The 17,390-nt window shown below is 45.3% G+C and overlaps 2 protein-coding genes across 31 annotated transcripts in view; one reads left to right on the top strand and one right to left on the bottom strand.

The window, feature by feature from the left end:
• The first annotated feature begins 1,106 nt into the window (after nucleotides 1–1,106).
• LOC127918940 (sodium/potassium/calcium exchanger 1-like) lies at nucleotides 1,107–2,872 on the top strand. 28 transcript variants are annotated; one of them, XR_008101447.1, is made up of 5 exons: nucleotides 1,107–1,476; nucleotides 1,657–1,728; nucleotides 1,765–1,800; nucleotides 1,837–2,196; nucleotides 2,233–2,872. XR_008101447.1 is itself a non-coding variant. In XM_052502210.1 (4 exons), exons 1-4 carry the CDS (start codon nucleotides 1,344–1,346, stop codon nucleotides 2,604–2,606), a joined length of 939 nt encoding a protein of 312 aa, XP_052358170.1. In that variant the 5' UTR covers nucleotides 1,107–1,343; the 3' UTR covers nucleotides 2,607–2,872. The 28 variants fall into 28 exon arrangements, 5 of the variants coding, with proteins under 5 accessions (XP_052358170.1, XP_052358172.1, XP_052358171.1 ...); XR_008101449.1 differs by lacking the exon at nucleotides 1,657–1,728; XR_008101455.1 differs by lacking the exon at nucleotides 1,657–1,728 and having other exon boundaries at nucleotides 1,729–1,944; nucleotides 2,017–2,196.
• Nucleotides 2,873–3,014: 142 nt separating this feature from the next.
• LOC118380203 (charged multivesicular body protein 5-like) overlaps nucleotides 3,015–17,390 on the bottom strand; it is a 59,910-nt gene continuing 45,534 nt past the window's right edge. The window contains exons 4-8 of one of the 3 annotated variants that reach the window (XM_052502215.1): nucleotides 14,775–14,868; nucleotides 12,205–12,276; nucleotides 12,016–12,124; nucleotides 5,371–5,486; nucleotides 3,015–4,252 (exon numbers count right to left, since the gene is read on the bottom strand). In XM_052502215.1, the coding sequence (XP_052358175.1) occupies nucleotides 4,202–4,252; nucleotides 5,371–5,486; nucleotides 12,016–12,124; nucleotides 12,205–12,276; nucleotides 14,775–14,868 (442 nt within the window). In that variant the 3' untranslated portion in view covers nucleotides 3,015–4,201. Of the gene's footprint in view, nucleotides 4,253–5,370; nucleotides 5,487–7,541; nucleotides 7,651–8,229; nucleotides 8,339–12,015; nucleotides 12,125–12,204; nucleotides 12,277–14,774; nucleotides 14,869–17,390 lie in introns of all 3 variants that reach the window. The other 2 variants (XM_052502216.1, XM_052502217.1) reach the window with 2 other exon arrangements.

The raw sequence follows: 17,390 nt of genomic DNA, 5'->3' as shown, positions 1-17,390 counted from the left end.
TATGTCTGGGACACAGTACTGTGTGGATTAATATAATATGATTATTATATCATTATATTAAAGACATTCATGTGTTGGTGGTGTGGGACACGATACTGTGTTGACTATCTGAGGATACTTTAATGAGCTATCCAGTCCATCATGTAGAACTGGTTAGTTAACCCACAGAGTCCAGTCCATCATGTAGAACTGGTTAGTTAACCCACAAAGTCCAGTCCATCATAAAGAACTGGTTAGTTAACCCACAAAGTCCAGTCCATCATGTAGAACTGGTTAGTTAACCCACAGAGTCCAGTCCATCATGTAGAACTGGTTAGTTAACCCACAAAGTCCAGTCCATCATGTAGAACTGGTTAGTTAACCCACAAAGTCCAGTCCATCATAAAGAACTGGTTAGTTAACCCACAAAGTCCAGTCCATCATGTAGAACTGGTTAGTTAACCCACAAAGTCCAGTCCATCATGTAGAACTGGTTAGTTAACCCACAGAGTCCAGTCCATCATGTAGAACTGGTTAGTTAACCCACAAAGTCCAGTCCATCATAAAGAACTGGTTAGTTAACCCACAGAGTCCAGTCCATCATGTAGAACTGGTTAGTTAACCCACAAAGTCCAGTCCATCATGTAGAACTGGTTAGTTAACCCACATAGTTCAGTCCATCATGTAGAACTGGTTAGTTAACCCACAGAGTCCAGTCCATCATGTAGAACTGGTTAGTTAACCCACAGAGTCCAGTCCATATACTATAGATAACCTACTGTAAGTTTACCAGAACTAGAGGAGGACGAGGATCCACACCAATAAACCATTTTTGGAGAATATTTTGTTTGTGTGAGTTTGTTGTTTCTTACAGAACAGTTGTCGGGGTCAGATTAAAGGTCATTTCTTATTGCTCGGACACGTGCAGCGTTTACCATGGATGCAGTCTTCCATTTCATTCACACTGTAAAGCTGAACTTCAAAAGATTCAACTTCAGCTTGAGCTCAGACTCCAGTAAACAACAGAGAACCCTAAACACACCGGCCAGCCGCACAGCTAAACCATCCACCAAGAAGAAGATATCAACCTGTTTAAAAGGAGAAGATAAAGCAGCACACTATCATGTTGATCAACATTTAGAAAAACGGAACTCCGTTCCTTTATTACATTGGTTTCCAAAAACCAACACACATCTTACAGACAGGAAGGAATGTTCCTAATATCTGGACCAATGGTTTCAGTCATCACTGTTATATTAGTACAGGCTAATTAATACTGAACAGGACAATACTTACTGAGGAGGGGGTGGGTAGCCTGAGTGCCAGTCTGTTTGTGCTATCATGCTAACTCCCTGGCACGCAAAATGGTTGGCTTGACAATGGAAACAATGGAGTTGTTAAAATCACAGGCCGAGATTCAATCAGGTGAAGTGTTAAAATCACAGGCCGAGATTCAATCAGGTGAAGTGTTAAAATCACAGGCCGAGATTCAATCAGGTGAAGTGTTAAAATCACAGGCCGAGATTCAATCAGATGAAGTGTTAAAATCACAGGCCTAGATTCAATCAGGTGAAGTGTTAAAATCACAGGCCGAGATTCAATCAGGTGAAGTGTTAAAATCACAGGCCGAGATTCAGTCAGATGAAGTGTTAAAATCACAGGCCTAGATTCAATCAGGTGAAGTGTTAAAATCACAGGCCGAGATTCAATCAGGTGAAGTGTTAAAATCACAGGCCGAGATTCAATCAGGTGAAGTGTTAAAATCACAGGCCGAGATTCAGTCAGATGAAGTGTTAAAATCACAGGCCGAGATTCAATCAGGTGAAGTGTTAAAATCACAGGCCTAGATTCAATCAGGTGAAGTGTTAAAATCACAGGCCGAGATTCAATCAGGTGAAGTGTTAAAATCACAGGCCGAGATTCAATCAGGTGAAGTGTTAAAATCACAGGCCGAGATTCAATCAGGTGAAGTGTTAAAATCACAGGCCGAGATTCAATCAGATGAAGTGTTAAAATCACAGGCCGAGATTCAATCAGGTGAAGTGTTAAAATCACAGGCCGAGATTCAATCAGGTGAAGTGTTAAAATCACAGGCCGAGATTCAATCAGGTGAAGTGTTAAAATCACAGGCCGAGATTCAATCAGATGAAGTGTTAAAATCACAGGCCGAGATTCAATCAGGTGAAGTGTTAAAATCACAGGCCGAGATTCAATCAGGTGAAGTGTTAAAATCACAGGCCTAGATTCAATCAGGTGAAGTGTTAAAATCACAGGCCGAGATTCAATCAGATGAAGTGTTAAAATCACAGGCCGAGATTCAATCAGGTGAAGTGTTAAAATCACAGGCCGAGATTCAATCAGGTGAAGTGTTAAAATCACAGGCCGAGATTCAATCAGATGAAGTGTTAAAATCACAGGCCGAGATTCAATCAGATGAAGTGTTAAAATCACAGGCCGAGATTCAATCAGGTGAAGTGTTAAAATCACAGGCCGAGATTCAATCAAATCAAGCGTTAACGCCGATAGCAGACACCCACATGTTTTGGTGGCGTAGCAACCGTGCTGGTGAGATCAGTCACGAAGCCACACCCACCTCACTTATGTTAGAAGTTCAGAAGGAAGTGTAGGGCTATTCAACACTCCCTACACTGCACCACATTCAGTCCACATTCAGTCCACATTCAGTCCACATTCAGTCCACATTCAGTCCACATTCAGTCCACATTCAGTCATCAGTACAGATCCCTTGATATCGGAGTTTTAGATAAACTGAAAGCTAACTTTGCAACAAGATTTGATGAGTTTAAGTCCCCACAGAGGTGGTGCAGTTTATTATAGGGGCCCATTCTCTACTGATAGGAAGGAGAGAGACTTCTCCACAAAAACTAGTCAACTGAAATATGCATTTTTGTTCAGTATAGTTGAATAGCCCTGGTCTAGACTATATACACTGTAGATATGCCATTAAAAAAATCAGCCGTTTCCAGCTACAATAGTCATTTACAACATTAACAATGTCTACACTGTATTTCTGATCAATTTTATGTAATTTTAATGGACCAAAATTGTGCTTTTCTCTAAAAAACAAGGACATTTCTAAGTGACCCCAAACTTTTGACCGGTAGTGTACATGTAAAACTGTCTCTTTAGTGTTAGTTTCCTGACACATTCCATTCCATTGTTAGTGGACCTTTCTCTCGGTCGTGTTGGTGTGGTTGTTCCTGAGGGACGCTAGCAATAGTGGATCATATTAAGCTAATGTTGTGCAATAATTTCGGACCTGTAGCCTATTTGAATCAAGGGCGATTTAAAAAAAAAAACATTGCCTGGAATCATTTATTTTTTATTTAAAGAAATGATTGGGGGTTGGGGGGGTGACACGAATTGACCTGTTCTGAATGTTGGGGGGGGGCATGTCCCCTACCCCCCGTGGTCATTTCGCCTATATGACGTGAATCATTATGGAACGCAGACCACACATAGCAGTCGATACCTGGAGCCTGGTGCACGGTTCAAGACGACTGGACCGTTGTCATCACAGTTCCACGATTAGTGATGATTATCAGGATAGTTTTAAAGGACTACTGGCCAACCCCTACTGTACACTTTTCTCCCCTTCCAATACTTCATGGATTGAACTACTGAATATGACAACTTTTAGGATGAATCAAACCACTGTAGTTTTGATTCACCAATATATTTAGTGCGTAAAGGCACTCCAAACCTGATTTTACTTTACCTAACCCTAAATAATATACAAGAAATGAAAGAAATGTATGTATTTCCATGGCTTCCTGTCATTGATCCCTAATACTCTGAACCTTCTCTCCGTATATTCCACTGAGTCTGTTGAGAACATTCTAATTAAAGGTACACCAAGTTTAAAGGGATGGCTTTAGATAAATGTAAACCCTACCGGTAACAATATAAACTCATCTCCAAAACAGCATCAATACCTTAGTAATACAGTGGTAGTAAGTTATGTAACCTGTTCTCAGGTCAGATCATTGTAATGTAGAAATGTTACTCTACATATAAAAGTGTAGCCGGGATCTGTAGTTTTATGTAGCAGGGATCTGTAGTTTTATGTAGCAGGGATCTGTAGTTTTATGTAGCAGGGATCTGTAGTTTTATGTAGCAGGGATCTGTAGTTTTATGTAGCAGGGATCTGTAGTTTTATGTAGCAGGGATCTGTAGTTTTATGTAGCAGGGATCTGTAGTTTTATGTAGCAGGGATCTGTGGCAGACCAAACTCATCCACCAGAACGCCATCCTGAAAAAACAAGAAAATACGTGTTAAAAAAACCCTAGAGTCAATGTCCGCACCCCTGCTGAAATAATTAGCACAATACAAAATAACAATGACACATCAGTCAGTTCAAGCTAGAGATGTGTTTTTTTAGCCTGGGCTCCGTCTCAACCCACCGCACCAACCGATGTCGGCATTCTGCATCTGTGGTGAAAGGAGACTAGAGAGGTGTTTGTCAGACCATGAGACGTTCCGAAAACCGCTCTTCTCACAAATTCGTCTGCAGCGTACGAACGATTTTGGCAACATACTAGTAGCCCTCTCTATGGAAAGGTGGGACTCGCCCGAACATATTGGCTGTTTCGCTCTAGGACACCCACAAGCCCCAAAAGACTAGTATGAAGGTAGCTGACTAGTATGAAGGTAGCTGACTAGTATGAAGGTAGCTGACTAGTATGAAGGTAGTTGACTAGTATGAAGGTAGCTGACTAGTATGGGGGTAGCTTTCAACTAGATGTTGGAACATTGCTGCTATAACAGCCTCCACTCTTCTAGGAAGGCTTTCCACTAGATGTTGGAACATTGCTGCTATAACAGCCTCCACTCTTCTGGGAAGGCTTTCCACTAGATGTTGGAACATTGCTGCTATAACAGCCTCTACTCTTCTGGGAAGGCTTTCCACTAGATGTTGGAACATTGCTGCTATAACAGCCTCCACTCTTCTGGGAAGGCTTTCTACTAGATGTTGGAACATTGCTGCTATAACAGCCTCCACTCTTCTGGGAAGGCTTTCCACTAGATGTTGGAACATTGCTGCTATAACAGCCTCCACTCTTCTGGGAAGGCTTTCCACTAGATGTTGGAACATTGCTGCTATAACAGCCTCCACTCTTCTGGGAAGGCTTTCCACTAGATGTTGGAACATTGCTGCTATAACAGCCTCCACTCTTCTGGGAAGGCTTTCCACTAGATGTTGGAACATTGTTGCTGGGATTTGCTTCTATTCAGCCACAAGAGCATTAGTGAGGTCGGACACTGATGTTGGGCGATTAGGCCTGGCTCGCAGTTGGTGTTCCATTTCATTACAAAGGTGTTCAATGGGTTGAGGTCAGGGCTCTGTGCAGGCAAGGGCTGTGTCTTACCTTGTTGGTTTTACTGTCGTTGGGTATGCCCTCTGGGATGGAGGGGGCAGAGGAAGCCTCATCCAGGTAGGAACTGTCATCATCCAGCAACAACTCATCCCCTAGGGCATCCAGCTCTGACAACACACAACAACATCATCCTCTAGGGCATCCAGCTCTGACAACATACAACATCAACCAGCTGTAGACAACCCTACCTGCTGTTAGATCCACACCCCTACCCTACCTGCTGTTAGATCCACACCCCTACCTGCTGTTAGATCCACACCCCTACCTGCTGTTAGATCCACACCCCTACCTGCTGTTAGATCTACACCCCTACCTGCTGTTAGATCCACACCCCTACCTGCTGTTAGATCCACACCCCTACCTGCTGTTAGATCCACACCCCTACCTGCTGTTAGATCCACACCCCTACCTGCTGTTAGATCTACACCCCTACCTGCTGTTAGATCCACACCCCTACCTGCTGTTAGATCCACACCCCTACCTGCTGTTAGATCCACACCCCTACCTGCTGTTAGATCCACACCCCTACCTGCTGTTAGATCCACACCCCTACCTGCTGTTAGATCCACACCCCTACCTGCTGTTAGATCCACACCCCTACCTGCTGTTAGATCCACACCCCTACCTGCTGTTAGATCTACACCCCTCCCTGCTGTTAGATCCACACCCCTACCTGCTGTTAGATCCACACCCCTACCCTACCTGCTGTTATATCCACACCCCTACCTGCTGTTAGATCCACACCCCAACCTGCTGTTAGATCCACACCCCTACCCTACCTGCTGTTAGATCCACACCCCTACCTGCTGTTATATCCACACCCCTACCTGCTGATAGATCCACACCCCTACCTGCTGTTAGATCCACACCCCTACCCTACCTGCTGATAGATCCACACCCCTACCCTACCTGCTGTTAGATCCACACCCCTACCTGCTGATAGATCCACACCCCTACCTGCTGTTAGATCCACACCCCTACCCTACCTGCTGTTATATCCACACCCCTACCTGCTGTTAGATCCACACCCCTACCCTACCTGCTGTTATATCCACACCCCTACCTGCTGTTAGATCCACACCCCTACCTGCTGTTAGATCCACACCCCTACCTGCTGTTAGATCCACACCCCTACCTGCTGTTATATCCACACCCTACCTGCTGTTAGATCCACACCCCTACCTGCTGTTAGATCCACACCCCTACCTGCTGATAGATCCACACCCCTACCTGCTGTTAGATCCACACCCCTACCCTACCTGCTGTTATATCCACACCCCTACCTGCTGTTAGATCCACACCCCTACCTGCTGTTAGATCCACACCCCTACCTGCTGTTAGATCCACACCCCAACCCTACCTGCTGTTCGATCCACACCCCTACCTGCTGTTAGATCCACACCCCTACCTGCTGTTAGATCTACACCCCTACCTGCTGTTAGATCCACACCCCTACCTGCTGTTAGATCTACACCCTACCTGCTGTTAGATCCACACCCCTACCTGCTGTTAGATCCACACCCCTACCTGCTGTTAGATCCACACCCCTACCCAACCTGCTGTTAGATCCACACCCCTACCTGCTGTTAGATCCACACCCCTACCCTACCTGCTGTTATATCCACACCCCTACCTGCTGTTAGATCCACACCCCTACCCTACCTGCTGTTAGATCCACACCCCTACTCAACCTGCTGTTAGATCCACACCCCTACCTGCTGTTAGATCCACACCCCTACCCTACCTGCTGTTAGATCCACACCCCTACCTGCTGTTAGATCCACACCCCTACCTGCTGTTATATCCACACCCCTACCTGCTGTTAGATCCACACCCCTACCTGCTGTTAGATCCACACCCCTACCTGCTGTTAGATCCACACCCCTACCTGCTGTTATATCCACACCCCTACCTGCTGTTAGATCCACACCCCAACCTGCTGTTAGATCCACACCCCTACCTGCTGTTAGATCCACACCCCTACCCTACCTGCTGTTAGATCCACACCCCTACCTGCTGTTAGATCCACACCCCTACCTGCTGTTAGATCCACACCCCTACCTGCTGTTAGATCCACACCCCTACCCTACCTGCTGTTAGATCCACACCCCTACCTGCTGTTAGATCCACACCCCTACCTGCTGTTAGATCTACACCCCTACCTGCTTCCAGGTCATCCTCATCTATGTCAGGAGTTCCGTAGCTGCGACTCAGAGACTCCTGAACCTCGTTGGCATCCTCCATCATATCCTCCAGCTGATCCTGTAGGTCCTACACCTGTAGGTCCTACACTGTTAGATCCACACCCCTACCCAACCTGCTGTTAGATCCACACCCTACCTGCTGTTAGATCCACACCCCTACCCTACCTGCTGTTATATCCACACCCCTACCTGCTGTTAGATCCACACCACTACCCTACCTGCTGTTAGATCCACATCCCTACTCAACCTGCTGTTAGATCCACACCCCTACCTGCTGTTATATCCACACCCCTACCTGCTGTTAGATCCACACCCCAACCCTACCTGCTGTTAGATCCACACCCCTACCTGCTGTTAGATCCACACCCCTACCTGCTGTTAGATCCACACCCCTACCTGCTGTTAGATCCACACCCCTACCTGCTGTTAGATCCACACCCCTACCTGCTGTTAGATCCACACCCCTACCCTACCTGCTGTTAGATCCACACCCCTACCTGCTGTTAGATCCACACCCCTACCTGCTGTTAGATCCACACCCCTACCTGCTGTTAGATCCACACCCCTACCCTACCTGCTGTTAGATCCACACCCCTACCTGCTGTTAGATCCACACCCCTACCTGCTGTTAGATCTACACCCCTACCTGCTTCCAGGTCATCCTCATCTATGTCAGGAGTTCCGTAGCTGCGACTCAGAGACTCCTGAACCTCGTTGGCATCCTCCATCATATCCTCCAGCTGATCCTGTAGGTCCTACACCTGTAGGTCCTACACTGTTAGATCCACACCCCTACCTGCTGTTAGATCCACACCCCTACCTGCTGTTAGATCTACACCCCTACCTGCTGTTAGATCCACACCCCTACCTGCTGTTAGATCCACACCACTACCTGCTGTTAGATCCACACCCCTACCTGCTGTTAGATCCACACCCCTACCTGCTGTTAGATCCACACCCCTACCCTACCTGCTGTTAGATCCACACCCCTACCCTACCTGCTGTTAGATCCACACCCCTACCCTACCTGCTGTTAGATCCACACCCCTACCTGCTGTTAGATCTACACCCCTACCTGCTGTTAGATCCACACCCCTACCTGCTGTTAGATCCACACCCCTACCTGCTGTTAGATCTACACCCCTACCTGCTGTTAGATCCACACCACTACCCTACCTGCTGTTAGATCTACACCCCTACCTGCTGTTAGATCCACACCACTACCCTACCTGCTGTTAGATCCACACCCCTACTCAACCTGCTGTTAGATCCACACCCCTACCTGCTGTTATATCCACACCCCTACCTGCTGTTAGATCCACACCCCTACCCTACCTGCTGTTAGATCCACACCCCTACCTGCTGTTAGATCCACACCCCTACCTGCTGTTAGATCCACACCCCTACCTGCTGTTAGATCCACACCCCTACCCTACCTGCTGTTAGATCCACACCCCTACCTGCTGTTAGATCCACACCCCTACCCTACCTGCTGTTAGATCCACACCCCTACCTGCTGTTAGATCCACACCCCTACCTGCTGTTAGATCCACACCCCTACCTGCTGTTAGATCCACACCCCTACCCTACCTGCTGTTAGATCCACACCCCTACCTGCTGTTAGATCCACACCCCTACCTGCTGTTAGATCCACACCCCTACCTGCTGTTAGATCCACACCCCTACCTGCTGTTAGATCCACACCCCTACCTGCTGTTATATCCACACCCCTACCTGCTGTTAGATCCACACCCCTACCTGCTGTTAGATCCACACCCCTACCCAACCTGCTGTTAGATCCACACCCTACCTGCTGTTAGATCCACACCCCTACCCTACCTGCTGTTATATCCACACCCCTACCTGCTGTTAGATCCACACCACTACCCTACCTGCTGTTAGATCCACATCCCTACTCAACCTGCTGTTAGATCCACACCCCAACCTGCTGTTAGATCCACACCACTACCCTACCTGCTGTTAGATCCACATCCCTACTCAACCTGCTGTTAGATCCACACCCCTACCTGCTGTTATATCCACACCCCTACCTGCTGTTAGATCCACACCCCTACCCTACCTGCTGTTAGATCCACACCCCTACCTGCTGTTAGATCCACACCCCTACCTGCTGTTATATCCACACCCCTACCTCCTGTTAGATCCACACCCCAACCTGCTGTTAGATCCACACCCCTACCTGCTGTTAGATCCACACCACTACCCTACCTGCTGTTAGATCCACAACCCCACCTGCTGTTAGATCCACACCCCTACCCTACCTGCTGTTAGATCCACACCCCTACCTGCTGTTAGATCCACACCCCTACCTGCTGTTAGATCCACACCCCTACCTGCTGTTAGATCTACACCCCTACCTGCTTCCAGGTCATCCTCATCTATGCCAGGAGTTCCGTAGCTGCGACTCAGAGACTCCTGAACCTCGTTGGCATCCTCCATCATATCCTCCAGCTGATCCTGTAGGTCCTACACCTGTAGGTCCTACACTGTTAGATCCACACCCCTACCTGCTGTTAGATCCACACCCCTACCTGCTGTTAGATCTACACCCCTACCTGCTGTTAGATCTACACCCCTACCTGCTGTTAGATCCACACCCCTACCTGCTGTTAGATCCACACCCCTACCTGCTGTTAGATCCACACCCTACCTGCTGTTAGATCCACACCCTACCCTACCTGCTGTTAGATCCACACCACTACCCTACCTGCTGTTAGATCCACACCCCTACCCTACCTGCTGTTAGATCCACACCCCTACCTGCTGTTAGATCTACACCCCTACCCTACCTGCTGTTAGATCCACACCCCTACCTGCTGTTATATCCACACCCCTACCTGCTGTTAGATCTACACCCCTACCTGCTGTTAGCTCCACACCACTACCCTACCTGTTGTTAGATCTACACCCCTACCTGCTGTTAGATCCACACCACTACCCTACCTGCTGTTAGATCCACACCCCTACTCAACCTGCTGTTAGATCCACACCCTACCTGCTGTTATATCCACACCCCTACCTGCTGTTAGATCCACACCCCTACCTGCTGTTAGATCCACACCCCTACCTGCTGTTAGATCCACACCCCTACCTGCTGTTATATCCACACCCCTACCTGCTGTTAGATCCACACCCCTACCTGCTGTTAGATCCACACCCCTACCTGCTGTTAGATCCACACCCCTACCTGCTGTTAGATCCACACCCCTACCCTACCTGCTGTTAGATCCACACCCCTACCTGCTGTTAGATCCACACCCCTACCTGCTGTTAGATCCACACCCCTACCTGCTGTTAGATCCACACCCCTACCCTACCTGCTGTTAGATCCACACCCCTACCTGCTGTTAGATCCACACCCCTACCTGCTGTTAGATCCACACCCCTACCTGCTGTTAGATCCACACCCCTACCTGCTGTTAGATCCACACCCCTACCTGCTGTTAGATCCACACCCCTACCCTACCTGCTGTTAGATCCACACCCCTACCTGCTGTTAGATCCACACCCCTACCTGCTGTTATATCCACACCCCTACCTGCTGTTAGATCCACACCCCAACCTGCTGTTAGATCCACACCCCTACCTGCTGTTAGATCCACACCCCTACCTGCTGTTAGATCCACACCCCTACCCTACCTGCTGTTAGATCCACAACCCTACCTGCTGTTAGATCCACACCCCTACCCTACCTGCTGTTAGATCCACACCCCTACCTGCTGTTAGATCCACACCCCTACCTGCTGTTAGATCCACACCCCTACCTGCTGTTAGATCCACACCCCTACCTGCTGTTAGATCCACACCCCTACCTGCTGTTAGATCCACACCCCTACCTGCTGTTAGATCCACACCCCTACCTGCTGTTAGATCCACACCCCTACCTGCTGTTAGATCCACACCCCTACCTGCTGTTAGATCCACACCCCAACCCTACCTGCTGTTAGATCCACACCCCTACCTGCTGTTAGATCCACACCCTACCTGCTGTTAGATCCACACCCCTACCTGCTGTTAGATCCACACCCTACCCTACCTGCTGTTAGATCCACACCCCTACCTGCTGTTAGATCCACACCCCTACCTGCTGTTATATCCACACCCCTACCTGCTGTTATATCAACACCCCTACCTGCTGTTAGATCCACACCCCAACCTGCTGTTAGATCCACACCCCTACCTGCTGTTAGATCCACACCCCTACCTGCTGTTAGATCCACACCCCTACCCTACCTGCTGTTAGATCCACAACCCTACCTGCTGTTAGATCCACACCCCTACCCTACCTGCTGTTAGATCCACACCCCTACCTGCTGTTAGATCCACACCCCTACCCTACCTGCTGTTAGATCCACACCCCTACCTGCTGTTAGATCCACACCCCTACCTGCTGTTAGATCTACACCCCTACCTGCTTCCAGGTCATCCTCATCTATGTCAGGAGTTCCGTAGCTGCGACTCAGAGACTCCTGAACTTCGTTGGCATCCTCCATCATATCCTCCAGCTGATCCTGTAGGTCCTACACCACATCACACACGATGAAGAAGCTCCACAGCGTATAATGTGAGAGAACTGATATAATCACATTAAATGAGTTACTTCTATCTGATCAGTCTTCACATCCTTGTAAGCTCTCTTCATCTCTTTAGCTCCAATCTTCATAGCCTCCACCTGAGAACCAACAATACAAAGGACAAGTCGTCAAGGACTGATCCTTTATGTCTGAAGGACATGTCGTCAAGGACTGATCCTTTATGTCTAAAGGACAAGTAGTCAAGGACTGATCCTTTATGTCTAAAGGACATGTCGTCAAGGACTGATCCTTTATGTCTAAAGGACAAGTAGTCAAGGACTGATCCTTTATGTCTAAAGGACAAGTCGTCAAGGACTGATCCTTTATATCTAAAGGACAAGTCGTCAAGGACTGATCCTTTATGTCTAAAGGACAAGTAGTCAAGGACTGATCCTTTATGTCTAAAGGACAAGTCGTCAAGGACTGATCCTTTATGTCTAAAGGACAAGTAGTCAAGGACTGATCCTTTATGTCTAAAGGACAAGTAGTCAAGGACTGATCCTTTATGTCTAAAGGACAAGTAGTCAAGGACTGATCCTTTATGTCTAAAGGACATGTCGTCAAGGACTGATCCTTTATGTCTAAAGGATATGTCGTCAAGGACTGATCCTTTATGTCTAAAGGACAAGTAGTCAAGGACTGATCCTTTATGTCTAAAGGACAAGTCGTCAAGGACTGATCCTTTATGTCTAAAGGACATGTCATCAAGGACTGATCCTTTATGTCTAAAGGACAAGTAGTCAAGGACTGATCCTTTATGTCTAAAGGACAAGTCGTCAAGGACTGATCCTTTATGTCTAAAGGACAAGTCGTCAAGGACTGATCCTTTATATCTAAAGGACAAGTCGTCAAGGACTGATCCTTTATGTCTAATCAAACCCATTCCCTCTGCTTTGCATGCATGTTTCAGTTCTCTTCCGTGGGACAGAAGAGAACTGAACAGAGACAGATTGTGTAATCCTTATTGTAGTCTGAGGCTGTGTCTAGACATGACAGTTAATATTCTGATCATAGAGTTCTGATCATGGGATTCCAAACGTGTCATGCATCTACATTTAAATGTGTCCACCGCGTCCACTGTCTAACAGCAGGTAGTTATAGTGGAGTTATGGTGTGGTTATAGTGTAGTGTAGTTACAGTGCAGTTATATTCCCTTCTCCCGCGCTATATTCTAATGTATGCATTCTGCAAACGATGGAACAGGCTAAATATGATAACACAACAACAACTTCATGGCAGTAGCCAACTACTGTAGCTAACTAGCCAGCTAACCTCTGTAGCTAGCCGGCAAGCTAGCAAGCACAGCTGAAAGGATTGCAAATGGGTTAGCGTAACTGTAGCCAAAAAAAATATTTTCTTTGTTAGCCGGTTAACATTTACGAGGCCAGCAAGCACATTCCTCACATGCTAGGAAAGTATTTCCTCCAACGTTATAATGAAAGGTGCCTCTCGCTCGCAAAACACATGCTTTCCGGAGACTTGAAGGCAGAGCGCTGATGACATCACCCACTGTATGCACTTTGCATGGTGTTGTTACAGTGTAGTTACAGGGTAGTAACAGGGTCGTGTAGTGCTGGTGTAGTTACAGTGTAGTTACAGTGTAGTGTCTTGCTGCTTTTTGTTCTATGTTGCTCTGTCTGTATGCTACGTCTTGCTTGTCCTATGTTGCTCTGTCTGTATGCTATGTCTTGCTTGTCCTATGTTGCTATGTTGCTGTGTCTATGGTGCTATTGTCTATATTGTAATTGTTTTGAATAACCTGCCCAGGGACTGCGGTTGAAAATTAGCCGGCTGGCTAAAACCGGCACTTTTACTGAAACGTTGATTAATGTGCACTGTCCCTGTAAAAATAAAATAAAATAAACTAAACTAAACTAAACTAGTTACAGGGTAGTAGCAGGGTCGTGTAGTGCTGGTGTAGTTATAGTGTAGTTACAGTGTAGTGTAGTTTTGGTGTAGTTACAATGCAGTGTTGTGTAGTGTAGATACAGGGTAGTAACAGTGTAGTAACAGTGTAGTTACAGGGTCATGTAGTTATGGTGTGGTTATAGTGTAGTGTAGTTGCAGTGTAGTTATGGTGTGGTTATAGTGTAGCATAGTTACAGTGTAGTTATGGTGTGGTTATAGTGTAGTGTAGTTACAGCGTGGTGTAGTTATGGTGTGGTGTAGTTATGGTGTGGTTATAGTGTAGTGTAGTTACAGTGTAGTGTAGTTATGGTGTGGTTATAGTGTAGTGGAGTTACAGCGTGGTGTAGTTATGGTGTGGTTATAGTGTAGTGTAGTTGCAGTGTAGTTATGGTGTGGTTATACTGTAGTGTAGTTACAGCGTGGTGTAGTTATGGTGTGGTTATAGTGTAGTGTAGTTGCAGTGTAGTTATGGTGTGGTTATAGTGTAGTGTAGTTACAGCGTGGTGTAGTTATGGTGTGGTTATAGTGTAGTGTAGTTACAGTGTGGTGTAGTTATGGTGTGGTTATAGTGTAGTGTAGTTGCAGTGTAGTTATGGTGTGGTTATAGTGTAGTGTAGTTACAGCGTGGTGTAGTTATGGTGTGGTTATAGTGTAGTGTAGATACAGTGTAGTTAATGAAAGTTCTTACTGTAGTTTTGGTATCCTTGAGGGACTGTATAGTGTAGTTGGCCTGTTCCATGTTGAAGGACTGCTGAGCCAGCTGGTCTCTCTGGCCCTCATACCTAGAATATAACATGCCCATTATTCATACCTGGAATATAACATGGTTGTTATTCATACCTGGAATATAACATGGTCATTATTCATACCTTGAATATAACATGCCCATTATTCATACCTGGAATATAACATGGTTGTTATTCATACCTGGAATATAACATGGTCATTATTCATACCTGGAATATAACATGGCCATTATTCATACCTGGAATACAATACATCATTATTCATACCTGGAATATAACATGGTCATTATTCATACCTGGAATATAACATGGTTGTTATTCATACCTGGAATATAACATGGTCATTATTCATACCTGGAATATAACATGGCCATTATTCATACCTGGAATACAATACATCATTATTCATACCTGGAATATAACATGGTCGTTATTCATACCTCGAATACAATACATCGTTATTCATACCTGGAATACAATACATCATTATTCATACCTGGAATATAACGTGGTCATTATTGATACCTGGAATATAACATGGTCGTTATTCATACCTGGAATATAACATGGTCATTATTCATACCTGGAATATAACATGGTCATTATTCATACCTGGAATATAACATGGTCATTATTCATACCTGGAATATAACATGGTCATTATTCATACCTGGAATATAACATGGTCGTTATTCATACCTGGAATATAACATGGCCATTATTCATACCTGGAATATAACATGGTCATTATTCATACCTGGAATATAACATGGCCATTATTCATACCTGGAATATAACATGGTCATTATTCATACCTGGAATATAACATGGTCGTTATTCATACCTGGAATATAACATGGTCATTATTCATACCTGGAATATAACATGGTCGTTATTCATACCTGGAATATAACATGGTCATTATTCATACCTGGAATACAATACATCATTATTCATACCTGGAATATAACATGGTCGTTATTCATACCTGGAATATAACATGGTCATTATTCATACCTGGAATATAATACATCATTATTCATACCTGGAATACAATACATCATTATTCATACCTGGAATACAATACATCATTATTCATACCTGGAATATAACATGGTCGTTATTCATACCTGGAATATAACATGGTAGTTATTCATACCTGGAATATAACATGGTCGTTATTCATACCTGGAATACAATACATCATTATTCATACCTGGAATATAATATGGTCGTTATTCATACCTGGAATATAACATGGTCATTATTCATACCTGGAATATAACATGGTAGTTATTCATACCTGGAATATAACATGGTCATTATTCATACCTGGAATATAACATGGTAGTTATTCATACCTGGAATAGAACATGGTCGTTATTCATACCTGGAATATAACATGGTCATTATTCATACCTGGAATATAACATGGTCATTATTCATACCTGGAATACAATACATCATTATTCATACCTGGAATATAACATGGTCGTTATTCATACCTGGAATATAACATGGTCGTTATTCATACCTGGAATATAACATGGTCGTTATTCATACCTGGAATACAATACATCATTATTCATACCATATATTTTTTAAAGACACATATTTATTTTTAATACATTTCCTTTATTACCCTCCAACCCTCCACCCCTCACCCAACTGGGGTAAACTAGTGGACAACAACGCTCAGGTCTGTATTTTAAACTTATAACTTTAAACCTTATGCATTTCATGGACACAGTCTATTTTATAATACATGTACTTTGTTTGTTATTAACTCCTGTCCTTCCTCTACCCTCAACCATCTGTTACTGATGTCCTTCCTCTACCCTCAACCATCTATTACTGATGTCCTTCCTCTACCCTCAACCATCTATTACTGATGTCCTTCCTCTATCCTCAACCATCTATTACTGATGTCCTTCCTCTACCCTCAACCATCTATTACTGATGTAATAGATGTCCATCTATTACCTTCCTCTACCCTCAACCATCTATTACTGATGTCTTTCCTCTACCCTCAACCATCTATTACTGATGTCCTTCCTCTACCCTCAACCATCTATTACTGATGTCCTTCCTCTACCCTCAACCATCTATTACTGATGTCCTTCCTCTACCCTCAACCATCTATTACTGATGTCCTTCCTCTACCCTCAACCATCTATTACTGATGTCCTTCCTCTACCCTCAACCATCTATTACTGATGTCCTTCCTCTACCCTCAACCATCTATTACTGATGTCCTTCCTCTACCCTCAACCATCTATTACTGATGTCCTTCCTCTAACCTCAACCATCTGTTACTGATGTCCTTCCTCTACCCTCAACCATCTGTTACTGATGTCCTTCCTCTACCCTCAACCATCTATTACTGATGTCCTTCCTCTACCCTCAACCATCTATTACTGATGTCCTTCCTCTACCCTCAACCATCTATTACTGATGTCCTTCCTCTACCCTCAACCATCTATTACTGATGTCCTTCCTCTACCCTCAACCATCTATTACTGATGTCCTTCCTCTACCCTCAACCATCTATTACTGAT

The sequence above is a fragment of the Oncorhynchus keta genome, unplaced genomic scaffold (genome assembly GCF_023373465.1).
Source record: "Oncorhynchus keta strain PuntledgeMale-10-30-2019 unplaced genomic scaffold, Oket_V2 Un_contig_15295_pilon_pilon, whole genome shotgun sequence".
NCBI lineage: Eukaryota > Metazoa > Chordata > Actinopteri > Salmoniformes > Salmonidae > Oncorhynchus > Oncorhynchus keta.
Note: the sequence above shows the minus strand (reverse complement) of the source record. Positions and strands in the feature narration are given on the sequence as shown.

What these genes read in the sequence shown, in the direction of transcription:
- LOC127918940 (XM_052502210.1), top strand. Translation starts at nt 1,344, where the DNA reads ATGGTTGGCTTGACAATGGAAACAATGGAGTTGTTAAAATCACAGGCC. An exon ending in ACAGGCCGAGATTCAATCAG is followed by an intron (nt 1,477 to 1,728) that starts GTGAAGTGTTAA and finishes AGATTCAATCAG; the next exon opens with GTGAAGTGTTAAAATCACAG. An exon ending in ACAGGCCGAGATTCAATCAG is followed by an intron (nt 1,801 to 1,836) that starts GTGAAGTGTTAA and finishes AGATTCAATCAG; the next exon opens with GTGAAGTGTTAAAATCACAG.